The 19184-nt window shown below is 50.7% G+C and overlaps 1 protein-coding gene across 1 annotated transcript in view; it reads right to left on the minus strand.

Moving 5' to 3' along the window:
* LOC129858884 (collagen alpha-1(XI) chain-like) overlaps positions 1-19184 on the minus strand; it is a 269909-nt gene that overhangs the window by 70452 nt on the left and 180273 nt on the right. Inside the window, 3 exon segments of the mRNA XM_055928121.1 lie at positions 2597-2686; positions 16178-16285; positions 17568-17621. Coding sequence (XP_055784096.1) covers positions 2597-2686; positions 16178-16285; positions 17568-17621 — 252 coding nt within the window.

Genomic DNA, 19184 nt, shown 5'->3' on the forward strand with positions numbered 1-19184 from the left:
AGGTGTGTGTAGGTGTGTGTAGGTGTGTGTAGGTGTGTGTAGCTGTGTGTAGGTGTGTGTAGATGTGTGTGTAGGTGTGTGTAGGTTTGTGTAGGTGTGTGTAGATGTGTGTAGGTGTGTGTAGGTGTGTGTTTTTCCTACTCTACCAGGACAAGCATTTATTTTCCCCATCGGACATTTTCTCATCAAAAGCACAGTAAAACAGAAGTTCTGAAATAAAAGTGTGTGTGTGTGTGTGTGTGTGTGTGTGTGTGTGTGTGTGTGTGTGTGTGTGTGTGTGTGTGTGTGTGTGTGTGTGTGTGTGTGTGTGTGTGTGTGTAACCTCCATCGTGTGTGTGTGTGTGATTGCTGATTGGCTCCCTAAGGCTCAGCAACACACATGGCAGTATTAAGTAATTAGCCTTGGGGTGTTGCAGTGAGAGACTAAATGACAACCACGGGGAGCCTCTCGCCTGCTGAGATTGACCTTGGCTTCGTGTGGAACAGTGGCTCGATAATATAGTAAATAATGGATACAACAAAACAAAGAACGTTTCCCCCAAAAAGTGCTTGTGTGAAAAAAAATGGTCCCAGAGGTTGGCTTTGTCCCAAATCGCACCCTAGTCTCAATCTAGTGTACTTCTTTTGACTAGGACTTAAAGGGAATAGGCTCCCATTTGGGACACAAACCAACGTCTTTGGGTTGAATCAGGAGTTTGATCCAGAGCTACAGTACACAATTATAATTTTTCTCTTCAACACCTGACCCACCTGGCCTTTCACTCTACAGGTACCTGCTAGAGAACGTTACAGGGTATCTCTTTCAGCCTATCAGTACCTGCTAGAGAGCGTTACAGGGTATCTCTTTCAGCCTATCAGTACCTGCTAGAAAGCGTTACAGGGTATCTCTTTCAGCCTATCAGTACCTGCTAGAGAGCGTTACCGGGCGTCTCTTTCAGCCTATCGGTACCTGCTAGAGAACGTTACCGGGCGTCTCTTTCAGCCTATCGGTACCTGCTAGAGAACGTTACCGGGCGTCTCTTTCAGCCTATCAGTACCTGCTAGAGAACGTTACCGGGCGTCTCTTTCAGCCTATCAGTACCTGCTAGAGAACGTTACCGGGCGTCTCTTTCAGCATATCAGTACCTGCTAGAGAATGTTACCGGGCGTCTCTTTCAGCATATCAGTACCTGCTAGAGAACATTACCGGGTATCTCTTTCAGCATATCAGTACCTGCTAGAGAACGTTACCTGGCGTCTCTTTCAGCCTATCAGTAGCATCTCTTCATTTCCCTTTCAATGCATCTTATTAGTAATAGTGTTATAGTAAATAAAAAAGTCCAATAATAGGTTATTTTTACAAAGTAAAACATAAAAGAGAATGGTATCCACCCCCAAGGCGCACAGTTTAATGATTTGCTGTTGATAAATAGTCTTAACACAAACTCATTACTACACTTTTTTCTTTGTTAATTAAATCAACCTTCTCACCCTCCTCATCATTCAGTTAGGCCTAATTTAAATTACATTGTGAAGGAAGGTGCACAATGTTCGCCCATCCATCCATTTGTCATTCATTCAGTGAGGAGAGAGAGACTCATTAGCGCCTGGCTGGGTACCAACGCCCCACAGAATATTGTCTTGGAGCCTGGCTGGGTACCAACGTCATACGGCACATTGTCTTAGCGCCTGGCCGGGTACCAACGTCCTACAGAACATTGTCTTGGAGCCTGGCTGGGTACCAACGTCCTACAGGACATTGTCTTAGCGCCTGGCTGGGTACCAACGTCCTACAGAACATTGTCTTAGCGCCTGGCTGGGTACCAACGTCCTACAGAACATTGTCTTAGAGCCTGTCCGGGTACCAACGTCCTACAGAACATTGTCTTGGAGCCTGGCTGGGTACCAACGTCCTACAGAACATTGTCTTGGAGCCTGGCTGGCAACCAACGTCCTACAGAACATTGTCTTGGAGCCTGGCTGGGTACCAACGTCCTACAGAACATTGTCTTAGAACCTGGCTGGGTACAGCACATTGTCTTAGAGCCTGGCCGGGTACCAACAACCTACAGAACATTGTCTTGGAGCCTGGCTGGGTACCAACGTCCTACAGGACATTGTCTTGGAGCCTGGCCGGGTACCAACGTCCTACAGGACATTGTCTTAACGCCTGGCTGGGTACCAACGTCCTACAGGACATTGTCTTGGAGGGTTAAGTTAGGAATAGGTGAAAAAAGGATCTAAATAGTTTTCTGTTTGTGATTTCAAAATTGGGACAAATGAGCAGTGTACAATACAAACACTTTGGAAGAGTCAGGGAAGGAGCAGGACAGATGGTCAGATGTTTTCCTTTACAAAATCAAACGTCAGCGGCCGTTGTTTAAAACAGTGGTGTCGGCCGGTCGGTGGGAAGCCTATTCAGGGGGATCTGTTCATTTGTAACACGTCTCTTTGAGTTTGCCTGCGGTAGATAGATGGATGGGTGACATCCTCCCTCTATGGGTCTAATGAGATGTATACCTCTACATTGGTACTGGTTCACTTGTCACGGGTGGTGGTCTGTCTTTGTCAGTGAATAAAGGGGGAATATGTAATGGAAGGGTGGGGTGTTTCTTACCGACGCGCCGGGCAGACCTCTCTCTCCTGGGAATCCTCGTAGACCAGCGGGACCGTCCTTACCGGAGGCTCCCTGGGGACCGGGGTCTCCCTACAGACACCAACATACAGCAGAGGACGGGGTGAGAGGTGGCCAGAAGCAGAGGACGGGGTGAGAGGTGGCCAGAAGCAGAGGACGGGGTGAGAGGTGGCCAGAAGCAGAGGACAGGGTGAGAGGTGGCCAGCAGCAGAGGATGGGGTGAGAGGTGGCCAGCAGCAGAGGACGGGGTGTGAGGCTGCACCATGCTAAGATATTTCTGATATCCTTTCTACTGCGTTCATTTCACTAGCATTCGACAGCCTTCCTGATGTTATCTGGTGAACGAAGAGAAACACTAAAACAAAATACTTTATTCTCATGGTTTCCCTTTGACATCATGACAGAATATGCACATTTTAGACATTGAGGGGATGCTTTAGTTCTGACGGCATCAATATCAAAGCCCTGTGCTAATCAATGTCATGGACGTTTCTTTATTCTGATAAGGAACAACGTTACAAAATTCATAAAATTCAGATCAAGCACTATTATAACACAGTCCTAGAGGACAACTAGCAGAGAGACTATTATAATACAGTCCTAGAGGACAACTAGCAGAGAGACTATTATAATACAGTCCTAGAGGACAACTAGCTCAGAGACTATTATAAACACAGTCCTAGAGGACAACTAGCTCAGAGACTATTATAACACAGTCCTAGAGGACAACTAGCTGAGAGACTATTATAATACAGTCCTAGAGGACAACTAGCTGAGAGACTATTATAATACAGTCCTAGAGGACAACTAGCTCAGAGACTATTATAATACAGTCCTAGAGGACAACTAGCTCAGAGACTATTATAATACAGTCCTAGAGGACAACTAGCTCAGAGACTATTATAATACAGTCCTAGAGGACAACTAGCTGAGAGACTATTATAATACAGTCCTAGAGGACAACTAGCTCAGAGACTATTATAATACAGTCCTAGAGGACAACTAGCTCAGAGACTATTATAATACAGTCCTAGAGGACAACTAGCTGAGAGACTATTATAATACAGTCCTAGAGGACAACTAGCTGAGAGACTATTATAATACAGTCCTAGAGGACAACTAGCTGAGAGACTATTATAATACAGTCCTAGAGGACAACTAGCTGAGAGACTATTATAATACAGTCCTAGAGGACAACTAGCTCAGAGACTATTATAATACAGTCCTAGAGGACAACTAGCTCAGAGACTATTATAATACAGTCCTAGAGGACAACTAGCTGAGAGACTATTATAATACAGTCCTAGAGGACAACTAGCAGAGAGACTATTATAATACAGTCCTAGAGGACAACTAGCTGAGAGACTATTATAATACAGTCCTAGAGGACAACTAGCTGAGAGACTATTATAATACAGTCCTAGAGGACAACTAGCAGAGAGACTATTATAATACAGTCCTAGAGGACAACTAGCTGAGAGACTATTATAATACAGTCCTAGAGGACAACTAGCAGAGAGACTATTATAATACAGTCCTAGAGGACAATACAGTCCGAGAGGGGAGAGGGAGAGAGGGAGAGAGGGAGAGAGGGAGAGAGGGAGAGAGAGAGAGAGAGAGAGAGAGAGAGAGAGAGAGAGAGAGAGAGAGAGAGAGAGAGAGAGAGAGAGAGAGAGAGAGAGAGAGAGAGAGAGAGAGAGAGAGAGAGAGAGAGAGAGAGAGAGAGAGAGAGAAGCCCCTCCCTCCCAGGAACTATTCTGAAGCCACTGTAGACTTATTCCACATTTTGTTGAGTTACTGCCTGAATTCAAAATTGATTACATAGATTTGTTTTTAAATCTCACACAATACCCCATAATAACGAAAGTGAAAACATGTTTTTAGAAATGTTTGCTAATTTAGTGAAAATTAAATACAAAAAATATGACATTTGTATTCACATCCCAGAGTCAATACGTTGTAAAAGCACATTTGGCAGCAATTACAGCTGTGAGTTTTTATGGGTAAATCTCTAAGAACTTTACAGAGCTGGATTGAGCAAGAATTGCTCATTATTATTTTCAAAGTTCTTAAAGTCCTGTCAAATTGGTTGTTAATCATTGCTAGACAATTATATTTAAGCCAAAACAGTAACTATTTGAGCCATTGGAAAACCTACCTGGTCTTTGTGGTTGAATCTGTGTTTTAAATGAATTGCTCGACTGAGGGACCTTACAGATTATTGTATGTGTGGGGTACAGAGATGAGGTACTGTAGTGATTAAAAAATCATGTTAAACACTACTATTGCACACAGAGTGAGTCCATGCAACATATTATGTGACTTGTTAAGAAAATATTTAATCCTGTACTTATTTAGGCTTGCCATAACAAAGGGGTTAAATACTTATTGACTCAATACATTTCAGCTTTTCATTTGTAATTAATTTGCAGACATTTTGAAAAACATAGTTCCACTTTGACATCATGGGGTATTGTGTGTAGGCCAGTGACACATTATTTTAATTTTAAATTCAGGATGTAACACAACAACATGTGGAAAAAGTAAAGTGATGTGAATTCTTTCTGAAGGAACTGTAACTGATGCCTAGAACCTGGTGGTGGATGGGTGGTAGGAGGTTGGAGTTAGCCAATGGAGTTGATTACACGGTCTCCTTCTGGGAAGCAAGGAAATCTAAAGGAGGAGTCAGAGGGAGGGGCTGAGAGCTCTTGGAACTGGCTGGTAGTAAAGAAGGAGTCAGAGGGAGGGGCTGGGAGCTCTTGGAACTAGCTGGTATTAAAGGAGGAGTCAGAGGGAGGGGCTGGGAGCTCTTGGAACTGGCTGGTATTAAAGGAGGAGTCAGAGGGAGGGGCTGGGAGCTCTTGGAACTGGCTGGTAGTAAAGGAGGAGTCAGAGGGAGGGGCTGGGAGCTCTTGGAACTGGCTGGTAGTAAAGGAGGAGTCAGAGGGAGGGGCTGGGAGCTCTTGGAACTGGCTGGTAGTAAAGAAGGAGTCAGAGGGAGGGGCTGGGAGGTCTTGGAACTGGCTGGTAGTAAAGGAGGAGTCAGAGGGAGGGGCTGGGAGCTCTTGGAACTGGCTGGTAGTAAAGAAGGAGTCAGAGGGAGGGGCTGGGAGCTCTTGGAACTGGCTGGTATTAAAGGAGGAGTCAGAGGGAGGGGCTGGGAGCTCTTGGAACTGGCTGGTATTAAAGGAGGAGTCAGAGGGAGGGGCTGGGAGGTCTTGGAACTGGCTGGTAGTAAAGGAGGAGTCAGAGGGAGGGGCTGGGAGGTCTTGGAACTGGCTGGTAGTAAAGAAGGAGTCAGAGGGAGGGTCTGGGAGCTCTTGGAACTGGCTGGTAGTAAAGGAGGAGTCAGAGGGAGGGGCTGGGAGCTCTTGGAACTGGCTGGTAGTAAAGGAGTCAGAGGGAGGGGCTGGGAGGTCTTGGAACTGGCTGGTAGTAAAGGAGGAGTCAGAGGGAGGGGCTGGGAGGTCTTGGAACTGGCTGGTAGTAAAGGAGGAGTCAGAGGGAGGGGCTGGGAGCTCTTGGAACTGGCTGGTAGTAAAGGAGGAGTCAGAGGGAGGGGCTGGGAGCTCTTGGAACTGGCTGGTAGTAAAGAAGGAGTCAGAGGGAGGGGCTGGGAGGTCTTGGAACTGGCTGGTAGTAAAGGAGGAGTCAGAGGGAGGGGCTGGGAGCTCTTGGAACTGGCTGGTAGTAAAGACAGAGTCAGAGGGAGGGGCTGGGAGGTCTTGGAACTGGCTGGTAGTAAAGACAGAGACAGAGGGAGGGGTTGGGATGTCTTGGAACTGGCTGGTAGTAAAGAAGGAGACAGAGGGAGGGGCCGGGAGGTCTTGGAACTGGCTGGTAGTAAAGGAGGAGTCAGAGGGAGGGGCTGGGAGCTCTTGGAACTGGCTGGTAGTAAAGAAGGAGTCAGAGGGAGGGGCTGGGAGGTCTTGGAACTGGCTGGTAGTAAAGGAGGAGTCAGAGGGAGGGGCTGGGAGCTCTTGGAACTGGCTGGTAGTAAAGACAGAGTCAGAGGGAGGGGCTGGGAGGTCTTGGAACTGGCTGGTAGTAAAGACAGAGACAGAGGGAGGGGTTGGGATGTCTTGGAACTGGCTGGTAGTAAAGAAGGAGACAGAGGGAGGGGCCGGGAGGTCTTGGAACTGGCTGGTAGTAAAGGAGTCAGAGGGAGGGGCTGGGAGGTCTTGGAACTGGCTGGTAGTAAAGGAGGAGTCAGAGGGAGGGGCTGGGAGGTCTTGGAACTGGCTGGTAGTAAAAGAGTCAGAGGGAGGGGCTGGGAGGTCTTGGAACTGGCTGGTAGTAAAGGAGTCAGAGGGAGGGGCTGGGAGGTCTTGGAACTGGCTGGTAGTAAAGGAGGAGTCAGAGGGAGGGGCTGGGAGCTCTTGGAACTGGCTGGTATTAAAGGAGGAGTCAGAGGGAGGGGCTGGGAGGTCTTGGAACTGGCTGGTAGTAAAGGAGTCAGAGGGAGGGGCTGGGAGCTCTTGGAACTGGCTGGTAGTAAAGGAGTCAGAGGGAGGGGCTGGGAGGTCTTGGAACTGGCTGGTAGTAAAGGAGTCAGAGGGAGGGGCTGGGAGGTCTTGGAACTGGCTGGTAGTAAAGGAGGAGTCAGAGGGAGGGGCTGGGAGGTCTTGGAACTGGCTGGTAGTAAAGGAGGAGTCAGAGGGAGGGGCTGGGAGGTCTTGGAACTGGCTGGTAGTAAAGGATGAGTCAGAGGGAGGGGCTGAGAGGTCTTGGAACTGGCTGGTAGTAAAGGAGTCAGAGGGAGGGGCTGGGAGCTCTTGGAACTGGCTGGTAGTAAAGACAGAGTCAGAGGGAGGGGCTTGGAGGTCTTGGAACTGGCTGGTAGTAAAGACAGAGTCAGAGGGAGGGGCTGGGAGGTCTTGGAACTGGCTGGTAGTAAAGGAGGAGTCAGAGGGAGGGGCTGAGAGGTCTTGGAACTGGCTGGTAGTAAAGGAGTCAGAGGGAGGGGCTGGGAGGTCTTGGAACTGGCTGGTAGTAAAGGAGGAGTCAGAGGGAGGGGCTGGGAGGTCTTGGAACTGGCTGGTAGTAAAGGAGTCAGAGGGAGGGGCTGGGAGGTCTTGGAACTGGCTGGTAGTAAAGGAGTCAGAGGGAGGGGCTGGGAGGTCTTGGAACTGGCTGGTAGTAAAGGAGGAGTCAGAGGGAGGGGCTGGGAGGTCTTGGAACTGGCTGGTAGTAAAGGAGTCAGAGGGAGGGGCTGGGAGCTCTTGGAACTGGCTGGTATTAAAGGAGGAGTCAGAGGGAGGGGCTGGGAGGTCTTGGAACTGGCTGGTAGTAAAGGAGTCAGAGGGAGGGGCTGGGAGGTCTTGGAACTGGCTGGTAGTAAAGGAGTCAGAGGGAGGGGCTGGGAGGTCTTGGAACTGGCTGGTAGTAAAGGAGGAGTCAGAGGGAGGGGCTGAGAGGTCTTGGAACTGGCTGGTAGTAAAGGAGGAGTCAGAGGGAGGGGCTGGGAGGTCTTGGAACTGGCTGGTAGTAAAGGAGGAGTCAGAGGGAGGGGCTGAGAGGTCGTGGAACTGGCTGGTAGTAAAGGAGTCAGAGGGAGGGGCTGGGAGCTCTTGGAACTGGCTGGTAGTAAAGACAGAGTCAGAGGGAGGGGCTGGGAGGTCTTGGAACTGGCTGGTAGTAAAGACAGAGTCAGAGGGAGGGGCTGGGAGGTCTTGGAACTGGCTGGTAGTAAAGGAGGAGTCAGAGGGAGGGGCTGAGAGGTCTTGGAACTGGCTGGTAGTAAAGGAGTCAGAGGGAGGGGCTGGGAGGTCTTGGAACTGGCTGGTAGTATAGGAGTCAGAGGGAGGGGCTGGGAGCTCTTGGAACTGGCTGGTAGTAAAGGAGGAGTCAGAGGGAGGGGCTGGGAGCTCTTGGAACTGGCTGGTAGTAAAGGAGGAGTCAGAGGGAGGGGCTGGGAGGTCTTGGAACTGGCTGGTAGTAAAGACAGAGTCAGAGGGAGGGGCTGGGAGGTCTTGGAACTGGCTGGTAGCAAAGACAGAGTCAGAGGGAGGGGCTGGGAGGTCTGAGAACTGGCTGGTAGTAAAGGAGGAGTCAGAGGGAGGGGCTGGGAGCTCTTGGAACTGGCTGGTAGTAAAGACAGAGTCAGAGGGAGGGGCTGGGAGCTCTTCGAACTGGCTGGTATTAAAGGAGGAGTCAGAGGGAGGGGCTGGGAGGTCTGAGAACTGGCTGGTAGTAAAGGAGGAGTCAGAGGGAGGGGCTGGGAGCTCTTGGAACTGGCTGGTAGTAAAGAAGTCAGAGGGAGGGGCTGGGAGCTCTTGGAACTGGCTGGTAGTAAAGGAGGAGTCAGAGGGAGGGGCTGGGAGGTCTTGGAACTGGCTGGTATTAAAGGAGGAGTCAGAGGGAGGGGCTGGGAGGTCTTGGAACTGGCTGGTAGTAAAGGAGTCAGAGGGAGGGGCTGGGAGCTCTTGGAACTGGCTGGTAGTAAAGATAGAGTCAGAGGGAGGGGCTGGGAGGTCTTGGAACTGGCTGGTAGTAAAGACAGAGTCAGAGGGAGGGGCTGGGAGGTCTTGGAACTGGCTGGTAGTAAAGACAGAGTCAGAGGGAGGGGCTGGGAGGTCTGAGAACTGGCTGGTAGTAAAGGAGGAGTCAGAGGGAGGGGCTGGGAGCTCTTGGAACTGGCTGGTAGTAAAGACAGAGTCAGAGGGAGGGGCTGGGAGCTCTTCGAACTGGCTGGTATTAAAGGAGGAGTCAGAGGGAGGGGCTGGGAGGTCTGAGAACTGGCTGGTAGTAAAGGAGGAGTCCGAGGGAGGGGCTGGGAGCTCTTGGAACTGGCTGGTAGTAAAGGAGGAGTCAGAGGGAGGGGCTGGGAGGTCTTGGAACTGGCTGGTAGTAAAGGAGGAGTCAGAGGGAGGGGCTGGGAGGTCTTGGAACTGGCTGGTAGTAAAGGAGTCAGAGGGAGGGGCTGGGAGGTCTTGGAACTGGCTGGTAGTAAAGGAGGAGTCAGAGGGAGGGGCTGGGAGGTCTTGGAACTGGCTGGTAGTAAAGGAGTCAGAGGGAGGGGCTGGGAGCTCTTGGAACTGGCTGGTAGTAAAGACAGAGTCAGAGGGAGGGGCTGGGAGGTCTTGGAACTGGCTGGTAGTAAAGGAGGAGTCAGAGGGAGGGGCTGGGAGCTCTTGGAACTGGCTGGTAGTAAAGGAGGAGTCAGAGGGAGGGGCTGGGAGGTCTTGGAACTGGCTGGTAGTAAAGGAGGAGTCAGAGGGAGGGGCTGGGAGGTCTTGGAACTGGCTGGTAGTAAAGGAGTCAGAGGGAGGGGCTGGGAGGTCTTGGAACTGGCTGGTAGTAAAGGAGGAGTCAGAGGGAGGGGCTGGGAGGTCTTGGAACTGGCTGGTAGTAAAGGAGTCAGAGGGAGGGGCTGGGAGCTCTTGGAACTGGCTGGTAGTAAAGATAGAGTCAGAGGGAGGGGCTGGGAGGTCTTGGAACTGGCTGGTAGTAAAGACAGAGTCAGAGGGAGGGGCTGGGAGGTCTTGGAACTGGCTGGTAGTAAAGACAGAGTCAGAGGGAGGGGCTGGGAGGTCTTGGAACTGGCTGGTAGTAAAGGAGGAGTCAGAGGGAGGGGCTGGGAGGTCTTGGAACTGGCTGGTAGTAAAAGAGTCAGAGGGAGGGGCTGGGAGGTCTTGGAACTGGCTGGTAGTAAAGGAGTCAGAGGGAGGGGCTGGGAGGTCTTGGAACTGGCTGGTAGTAAAGGAGGAGTCAGAGGGAGGGGCTGGGAGCTCTTGGAACTGGCTGGTATTAAAGGAGGAGTCAGAGGGAGGGGCTGGGAGGTCTTGGAACTGGCTGGTAGTAAAGGAGTCAGAGGGAGGGGCTGGGAGCTCTTGGAACTGGCTGGTAGTAAAGGAGTCAGAGGGAGGGGCTGGGAGGTCTTGGAACTGGCTGGTAGTAAAGGAGTCAGAGGGAGGGGCTGGGAGGTCTTGGAACTGGCTGGTAGTAAAGGAGGAGTCAGAGGGAGGGGCTGGGAGGTCTTGGAACTGGCTGGTAGTAAAGGAGGAGTCAGAGGGAGGGGCTGGGAGGTCTTGGAACTGGCTGGTAGTAAAGGATGAGTCAGAGGGAGGGGCTGAGAGGTCTTGGAACTGGCTGGTAGTAAAGGAGTCAGAGGGAGGGGCTGGGAGCTCTTGGAACTGGCTGGTAGTAAAGACAGAGTCAGAGGGAGGGGCTTGGAGGTCTTGGAACTGGCTGGTAGTAAAGACAGAGTCAGAGGGAGGGGCTGGGAGGTCTTGGAACTGGCTGGTAGTAAAGGAGGAGTCAGAGGGAGGGGCTGAGAGGTCTTGGAACTGGCTGGTAGTAAAGGAGTCAGAGGGAGGGGCTGGGAGGTCTTGGAACTGGCTGGTAGTAAAGGAGGAGTCAGAGGGAGGGGCTGGGAGGTCTTGGAACTGGCTGGTAGTAAAGGAGTCAGAGGGAGGGGCTGGGAGGTCTTGGAACTGGCTGGTAGTAAAGGAGTCAGAGGGAGGGGCTGGGAGGTCTTGGAACTGGCTGGTAGTAAAGGAGGAGTCAGAGGGAGGGGCTGGGAGGTCTTGGAACTGGCTGGTAGTAAAGGAGTCAGAGGGAGGGGCTGGGAGCTCTTGGAACTGGCTGGTATTAAAGGAGGAGTCAGAGGGAGGGGCTGGGAGGTCTTGGAACTGGCTGGTAGTAAAGGAGTCAGAGGGAGGGGCTGGGAGGTCTTGGAACTGGCTGGTAGTAAAGGAGTCAGAGGGAGGGGCTGGGAGGTCTTGGAACTGGCTGGTAGTAAAGGAGGAGTCAGAGGGAGGGGCTGAGAGGTCTTGGAACTGGCTGGTAGTAAAGGAGGAGTCAGAGGGAGGGGCTGGGAGGTCTTGGAACTGGCTGGTAGTAAAGGAGGAGTCAGAGGGAGGGGCTGAGAGGTCGTGGAACTGGCTGGTAGTAAAGGAGTCAGAGGGAGGGGCTGGGAGCTCTTGGAACTGGCTGGTAGTAAAGACAGAGTCAGAGGGAGGGGCTGGGAGGTCTTGGAACTGGCTGGTAGTAAAGACAGAGTCAGAGGGAGGGGCTGGGAGGTCTTGGAACTGGCTGGTAGTAAAGGAGGAGTCAGAGGGAGGGGCTGAGAGGTCTTGGAACTGGCTGGTAGTAAAGGAGTCAGAGGGAGGGGCTGGGAGGTCTTGGAACTGGCTGGTAGTATAGGAGTCAGAGGGAGGGGCTGGGAGCTCTTGGAACTGGCTGGTAGTAAAGGAGGAGTCAGAGGGAGGGGCTGGGAGCTCTTGGAACTGGCTGGTAGTAAAGGAGGAGTCAGAGGGAGGGGCTGGGAGGTCTTGGAACTGGCTGGTAGTAAAGACAGAGTCAGAGGGAGGGGCTGGGAGGTCTTGGAACTGGCTGGTAGCAAAGACAGAGTCAGAGGGAGGGGCTGGGAGGTCTGAGAACTGGCTGGTAGTAAAGGAGGAGTCAGAGGGAGGGGCTGGGAGCTCTTGGAACTGTCTGGTAGTAAAGACAGAGTCAGAGGGAGGGGCTGGGAGCTCTTCGAACTGGCTGGTATTAAAGGAGGAGTCAGAGGGAGGGGCTGGGAGGTCTGAGAACTGGCTGGTAGTAAAGGAGGAGTCAGAGGGAGGGGCTGGGAGCTCTTGGAACTGGCTGGTAGTAAAGAAGTCAGAGGGAGGGGCTGGGAGCTCTTGGAACTGGCTGGTAGTAAAGGAGGAGTCAGAGGGAGGGGCTGGGAGGTCTTGGAACTGGCTGGTAGTAAAGGAGGAGTCAGAGGGAGGGGCTGGGAGGTCTTGGAACTGGCTGGTAGTAAAGGAGTCAGAGGGAGGGGCTGGGAGCTCTTGGAACTGGCTGGTAGTAAAGATAGAGTCAGAGGGAGGGGCTGGGAGGTCTTGGAACTGGCTGGTAGTAAAGACAGAGTCAGAGGGAGGGGCTGGGAGGTCTTGGAACTGGCTGGTAGTAAAGACAGAGTCAGAGGGAGGGGCTGGGAGGTCTGAGAACTGGCTGGTAGTAAAGGAGGAGTCAGAGGGAGGGGCTGGGAGCTCTTGGAACTGGCTGGTAGTAAAGACAGAGTCAGAGGGAGGGGCTGGGAGCTCTTCGAACTGGCTGGTATTAAAGGAGGAGTCAGAGGGAGGGGCTGGGAGGTCTGAGAACTGGCTGGTAGTAAAGGAGGAGTCCGAGGGAGGGGCTGGGAGCTCTTGGAACTGGCTGGTAGTAAAGGAGGAGTCAGAGGGAGGGGCTGGGAGGTCTTGGAACTGGCTGGTAGTAAAGGAGGAGTCAGAGGGAGGGGCTGGGAGGTCTTGGAACTGGCTGGTAGTAAAGGAGTCAGAGGGAGGGGCTGGGAGGTCTTGGAACTGGCTGGTAGTAAAGGAGGAGTCAGAGGGAGGGGCTGGGAGGTCTTGGAACTGGCTGGTAGTAAAGGAGTCAGAGGGAGGGGCTGGGAGCTCTTGGAACTGGCTGGTAGTAAAGACAGAGTCAGAGGGAGGGGCTGGGAGGTCTTGGAACTGGCTGGTAGTAAAGGAGGAGTCAGAGGGAGGGGCTGGGAGCTCTTGGAACTGGCTGGTAGTAAAGGAGGAGTCAGAGGGAGGGGCTGGGAGGTCTTGGAACTGGCTGGTAGTAAAGGAGGAGTCAGAGGGAGGGGCTGGGAGGTCTTGGAACTGGCTGGTAGTAAAGGAGTCAGAGGGAGGGGCTGGGAGGTCTTGGAACTGGCTGGTAGTAAAGGAGGAGTCAGAGGGAGGGGCTGGGAGGTCTTGGAACTGGCTGGTAGTAAAGGAGTCAGAGGGAGGGGCTGGGAGCTCTTGGAACTGGCTGGTAGTAAAGATAGAGTCAGAGGGAGGGGCTGGGAGGTCTTGGAACTGGCTGGTAGTAAAGACAGAGTCAGAGGGAGGGGCTGGGAGGTCTTGGAACTGGCTGGTAGTAAAGACAGAGTCAGAGGGAGGGGCTGGGAGGTCTGAGAACTGGCTGGTAGTAAAGGAGGAGTCAGAGGGAGGGGCTGGGAACTCTTGGAACTGGCTGGTAGTAAAGACAGAGTCAGAGGGAGGGGCTGGGAGGTCTTGGAACTGGCTGGTAGTATAGGAGTCAGAGGGAGGGGCTGGGAGCTCTTGGGACTGGCTGGTAGTAAAGACAGAGTCAGAGGGAGGGGCTGGGAGGTCTTGGAACTGGCTGGTAGTAAAGGAGGAGTCAGAGGGAGGGGCTGGGAGGTCTTGGAACTGGCTGGTAGTAAAGGAGTCAGAGGGAGGGGCTGGGAGGTCTTGGAACTGGCTGGTAGTAAAGGAGGAGTCAGAGGGAGGGGCTGGGAGGTCTTGGAACTGGCTGGTAGTAAAGGAGGAGTCAGAGGGAGGGGCTGGGAGCTCTTGGAACTGGCTGGTAGTAAAGGAGTCAGAGGGAGGGGCTGGGAGCTCTTGGGACTGGCTGGTAGTAAAGACAGAGTCAGAGGGAGGGGCTGGGAGGTCTTGGAACTGGCTGGTAGTAAAGACAGAGTCAGAGGGAGGGGCTGGGAGGTCTTGGAACTGGCTGGTAGTAAAGGAGGAGTCAGAGGGAGGGGCTGAGAGGTCTTGGAACTGGCTGGTAGTAAAGGAGTCAGAGGGAGGGGCTGGGAGGTCTTGGAACTGGCTGGTAGTATAGGAGTCAGAGGGAGGGGCTGGGAGCTCTTGGGACTGGCTGGTAGTAAAGACAGAGTCAGAGGGAGGGGCTGGGAGGTCTTGGAACTGGCTGGTAGTAAAGGAGGAGTCAGAGGGAGGGGCTGGGAGGTCTTGGAACTGGCTGGTAGTAAAGGAGTCAGAGGGAGGGGCTGGGAGGTCTTGGAACTGGCTGGTAGTAAAGGAGGAGTCAGAGGGAGGGGCTGGGAGGTCTTGGAACTGGCTGGTAGTAAAGGAGGAGTCAGAGGGAGGGGCTGGGAGCTCTTGGAACTGGCTGGTAGTAAAGGAGTCAGAGGGAGGGGCTGGGAGCTCTTGGGACTGGCTGGTAGTAAAGACAGAGTCAGAGGGAGGGGCTGGGAGGTCTTGGAACTGGCTGGTAGTAAAGACAGAGTCAGAGGGAGGGGCTGGGAGGTCTTGGAACTGGCTGGTAGTAAAGGAGGAGTCAGAGGGAGGGGCTGAGAGGTCTTGGAACTGGCTGGTAGTAAAGGAGTCAGAGGGAGGGGCTGGGAGGTCTTGGAACTGGCTGGTAGTATAGGAGTCAGAGGGAGGGGCTGGGAGCTCTTGGAACTGGCTGGTAGTAAAGGAGGAGTCAGAGGGAGGGGCTGGGAGCTCTTGGAACTGGCTGGTAGTAAAGGAGGAGTCAGAGGGAGGGGCTGGGAGCTCTTGGAACTGGCTGGTAGTAAAGACAGAGTCAGAGGGAGGGGCTGGGAGCTCTTCGAACTGGCTGGTATTAAAGGAGGAGTCAGAGGGAGGGCCTGGGAGGTCTGAGAACTGGCTGGTAGTAAAGGAGGAGTCAGAGGGAGGGGCTGGGAGCTCTTGGAACTGGCTGGTAGTAAAGAAGTCAGAGGGAGGGGCTGGGAGCTCATGGAACTGGCTGGTAGTAAAGGAGGAGTCAGAGGGAGGGGCTGGGAGGTCTTGGAACTGGCTGGTAGTAAAGGAGGAGTCAGAGGGAGGGGCTGGGAGGTCTTGGAACTGGCTGGTAGTAAAGGAGGAGTCAGAGGGAGGGGCTGGGAGGTCTTGGAACTGGCTGGTAGTAAAGGAGGAGACAGAGGGAGGGGCTGGGAGGTCTTGGAACTGGCTGGTAGTAAAGAAGGAGTCAGAGGGAGGGGCTGGGAGGTCTTGGAACTGGCTGGTAGTAAAGGAGGAGACAGAGGGAGGGGCTGGGAGGTCTGAGAACTGGCTGGTAGTAAAGGAGTCAGAGGGAGGGGCTGTGAGGTCTTGGAACTGGCTGGTAGTAAAGTAGCTACTCTCTGTTTATCACATATGCATAGTCACTTTAACTATACATTAATGTACATACTACCTCAATTGGGCCGACCAACCACTGCTCCCGCACATTGGCTAACCGGGCCATCTGCATTGTGTCCCACCCGCCACCCGCCAACCCCTCTTTTACGCTACTGCTACTCTCTGTTCATCATATATGCATAGTCACTTTAACCATATCTACTTGTACATACTACGTCAATCAGCCTGAATAACCGCTGTCTGTATGTAGCCTCGCTACTTTTATAGCCTCGCTACTGTATATAGCCTGTCTTTTTACTGTTGTTTTATTTGTTTACTTACCTATTGTTCACCTAATACCTTTTTTGCACTGTTGGTTAGAGCCTGTAAGTAAGCATTGCACTGTAAGGGCTACACCTGTATTCGGCGCACGTGACAAATAAACTTTGATTTGATTTGATTTTATATGGGCAATCGGGATGCATGGAAATTCAATCACTCCCCAACCCTCAGTCCCCAACCATCTGCTAACTTCACCAGCTGTCTGCCAAAATACACTTCATGCTTACATTCCTAGACCAAAAACGTGTTCAGTGGAGATTCTCCAATTGTTCACGTTTTATTCCAGGACTAGACATAATCTGTATCTAGTATTGTTTTTTTAAATATATTTTGGTCAGAGCCCTGGAGTTCTGGAGATCTGTTGGGCTGTCAAGTTATGAGTCTTATTCCAGTGAGGTGGGTCTTTAGTGACGTTTACCTTGGCTCCCTCTTTGCCAGCAGAGCCAGGAAGACCCTGCTCTCCGGGTGGTCCTGGGGATCCAGGGTGACCTCTGTCACCGATTGGACCGGTCTCTCCTGTGGGGCCCTGTAAGGAAGTGAAGAAGAAGAAGAAGAAGATATTATGGGCATCATCGGTAGAGGCATGAGCCACTCTACCATAACATAAGACCCTTAGATAATTCCAAACCTATTATAGATGTACTGTACTCTATCACTTCTGCTAGTGAATGACGTGAGATCTGGAGAATGAAAGTATGATTAAATAATCTGAACAGTTCTTCATAAATGTATCTTATTATGTTTACTTACCTGTGGACCAAGAAGTGCTACATTCATTTAGTCCATAATGTCCATTATAGTACCGTAACTGTAGAAAACCTATAGTAACCTATTGTTCCTTACCTGTAGTAAACCTATAGTACCTTACCTGTAGTAAACCTATAGTAACCTATAGTTCCTTACCTGTAGTAAACCTATAGTACCTTACCTGTAGTAAACCTATAGTACCTTACCTGTAGTAAACCTATAGTACCTTACCTGTAGTAAACCTATATTTCCTTACCTGTAGTAAACCTATAGTACCGTACCTGTAGTAAACCTATAGTACCTGTAGTAAACCTATAGTACCTTACCTGTAGTAAACCTATATTTCCTTACATGTAGTAAACCTATAGTACCTTACCTGTAGTAAACATATAGTACCTGTAGTAAACCTATAGTACCTTACCTGTAGTAAACCTATAGTACATGTAGTAAACCTATAGTACATGTAGTAAACCTATAGTACCTGTAGTAAACCTATAGTACCTGTAGTAAACCTATAGTGCATGTAGTAAACCTATAGTACCTGTAGTAAACCTATAGTACATGTAGTAAACCTATAGTACCTGTAGTAAACCTATAGTACCTGTAGTAAACCTATAGTACCTGTAGTAAACCTATAGTGCCTGTAGTAAACCTATAGTACCTGTAGTAAACCTATAGTACCTTACCTGTAGTAAACCTATAGTACCTGTAGTAAACCTATAGTACCGTACCTGTAGTAAACCTATTGTACTTATAGTAAACCTATAGTACCTGTAGTAAACCTATAGTACCTGTAGTAAACCTATTGTACCTGTAGTAAACCTATTGTACCTATAGTAAACCTATAGTACCTGTAGTAAACCGATAGTACCTGTAGTAAACCTATAGTACCTGTAGTAAACCTATTGTACCTATAGTAAACCTATAGTACCGTACCTGTAGTAAACCTATTGTACCTATAGTAAACCTATAGTACCTGTAGTAAACTGATAGTACCTGTAGTAAACCTATTGTACCTGTAGTAAACCTATAGTACCTGTAGTAAACCTATAGTACCGTACCTGAGGACCAACAACTCCTCCTGGGCCGGGTGGACCTGTCTTTCCTTGGAATCCCTGTGGACAAGAACAACATATCAATCACATTGAAAACTCTTGCAGAACAACTCAATCCATGCAATAACTTCCTCCAATCCTGCTGTTGATGTCAACCTTCCAAAATGATGAATCTAGTGGACATAGTGGAGTCAGTGGTGTGTGCTTCCCAATGGACAACCACTGAACGTACAATGTTGACAAGGGTGAGAGGATGAGGAGTATTTGTAATGGATCCTATTGCAGAGGAACCTTACTGGTTTAACCAAGCAATTACTGTGTGCATGGCACATGAAAACACAGTAGTTATGGACATATTACATTATATACTTCATGTTCCATTCATTTGTTGTTTTTTGTTTTTTTAATTGTATATTTCCATGTTGTCATGTTTAGGATGTAACTTTAGATGCTACATTTGGAAGAAGATATTTATAAAAGACATTGATCCTGCTTAATTAGTTACCATCTCACCACCGCATGGCAACATGAAGCATCTTATCACCACAAGGTTAAAGGTCAAAGGTGATACCTTTTACCCAGAGATCATTGCTGCAATAACAAGGTTAGCATGGCAGAACAAAGAATGTAGACGAAAAACAGACACCAGGAACCAGTTACCCAGACACCAGGAACCAGTTACCCAGTCACAGACACCAGGAACCAGTTACCCAGTTACAGACACCAGGAACCAGTTACCCAGTCACCAGGAACCAGTTACCCAGTCACAGACACCAGGAACCAGTTACCCAGAGACACCAGGAACCAGTTACCCAGTCACAGACACCAGGAACCAGTTACCCAGACACCAGGAACCAGTTACCCAGAGACACCAGGAACCAGTTACCCAGTCACAGACACCAGGAACCAGTTACCCAGAGACACCAGGAACCAGTTACCCAGAGACACCAGGAACCAGCTACCCAGTCACAGACACCAGGAACCAGTTACCCAGAGACCAGGAACCAGTTACCCAGACACCAGGAACCAGTTACCCAGTCACAGACACCAGGAACCGGTTACCCAGAGACACCAGGAACCAGTTACCCAGAGACCAGGAACCAGTTACCCAGACACCAGGAACCAGTTACCCAGAGACACCAGGAACCAGTTACCCAGAGACCAGGAACCAGTTACCCAGACACCAGGAACCAGTTACCCAGACACCAGGAACCAGTTACCCAGACAAAGACAGCAGGAACCAGTTACCCAGACACAGAACAAGCCTAGTCCTGGACTAAACATCAATTTCAATTGAGATTGTCCATTGAGCATGCTTATTTGTCCAGAAGAAAGCTTTATCTGTGTCTAGGAAACTGGCTAAGAAGTTTATTGAAAATACATAGGAGAATAACAAGGACATGACGAACTCCATGTTATAGTAAGGATTTAATCTGAGTCTCCAAAAAGGAAATATCCTCCTATCGGTATGTTCATCTGAAGTGAAACTATGATCTCAATATCTGAAGTGGATTTGATGCTAATTGGTCAAACATCAAGCATCGTGATGGAATCAGACGTGAAATCCATCAGCTGTCTGTTTGATTCAGATCAAAGACGGTGTGAACGTCTTCATCGATTTAT

The sequence above is a fragment of the Salvelinus fontinalis genome, chromosome 7 (genome assembly GCF_029448725.1).
Source record: "Salvelinus fontinalis isolate EN_2023a chromosome 7, ASM2944872v1, whole genome shotgun sequence".
In the NCBI taxonomy this organism is placed as follows: Eukaryota; Metazoa; Chordata; class Actinopteri; order Salmoniformes; family Salmonidae; genus Salvelinus; species Salvelinus fontinalis.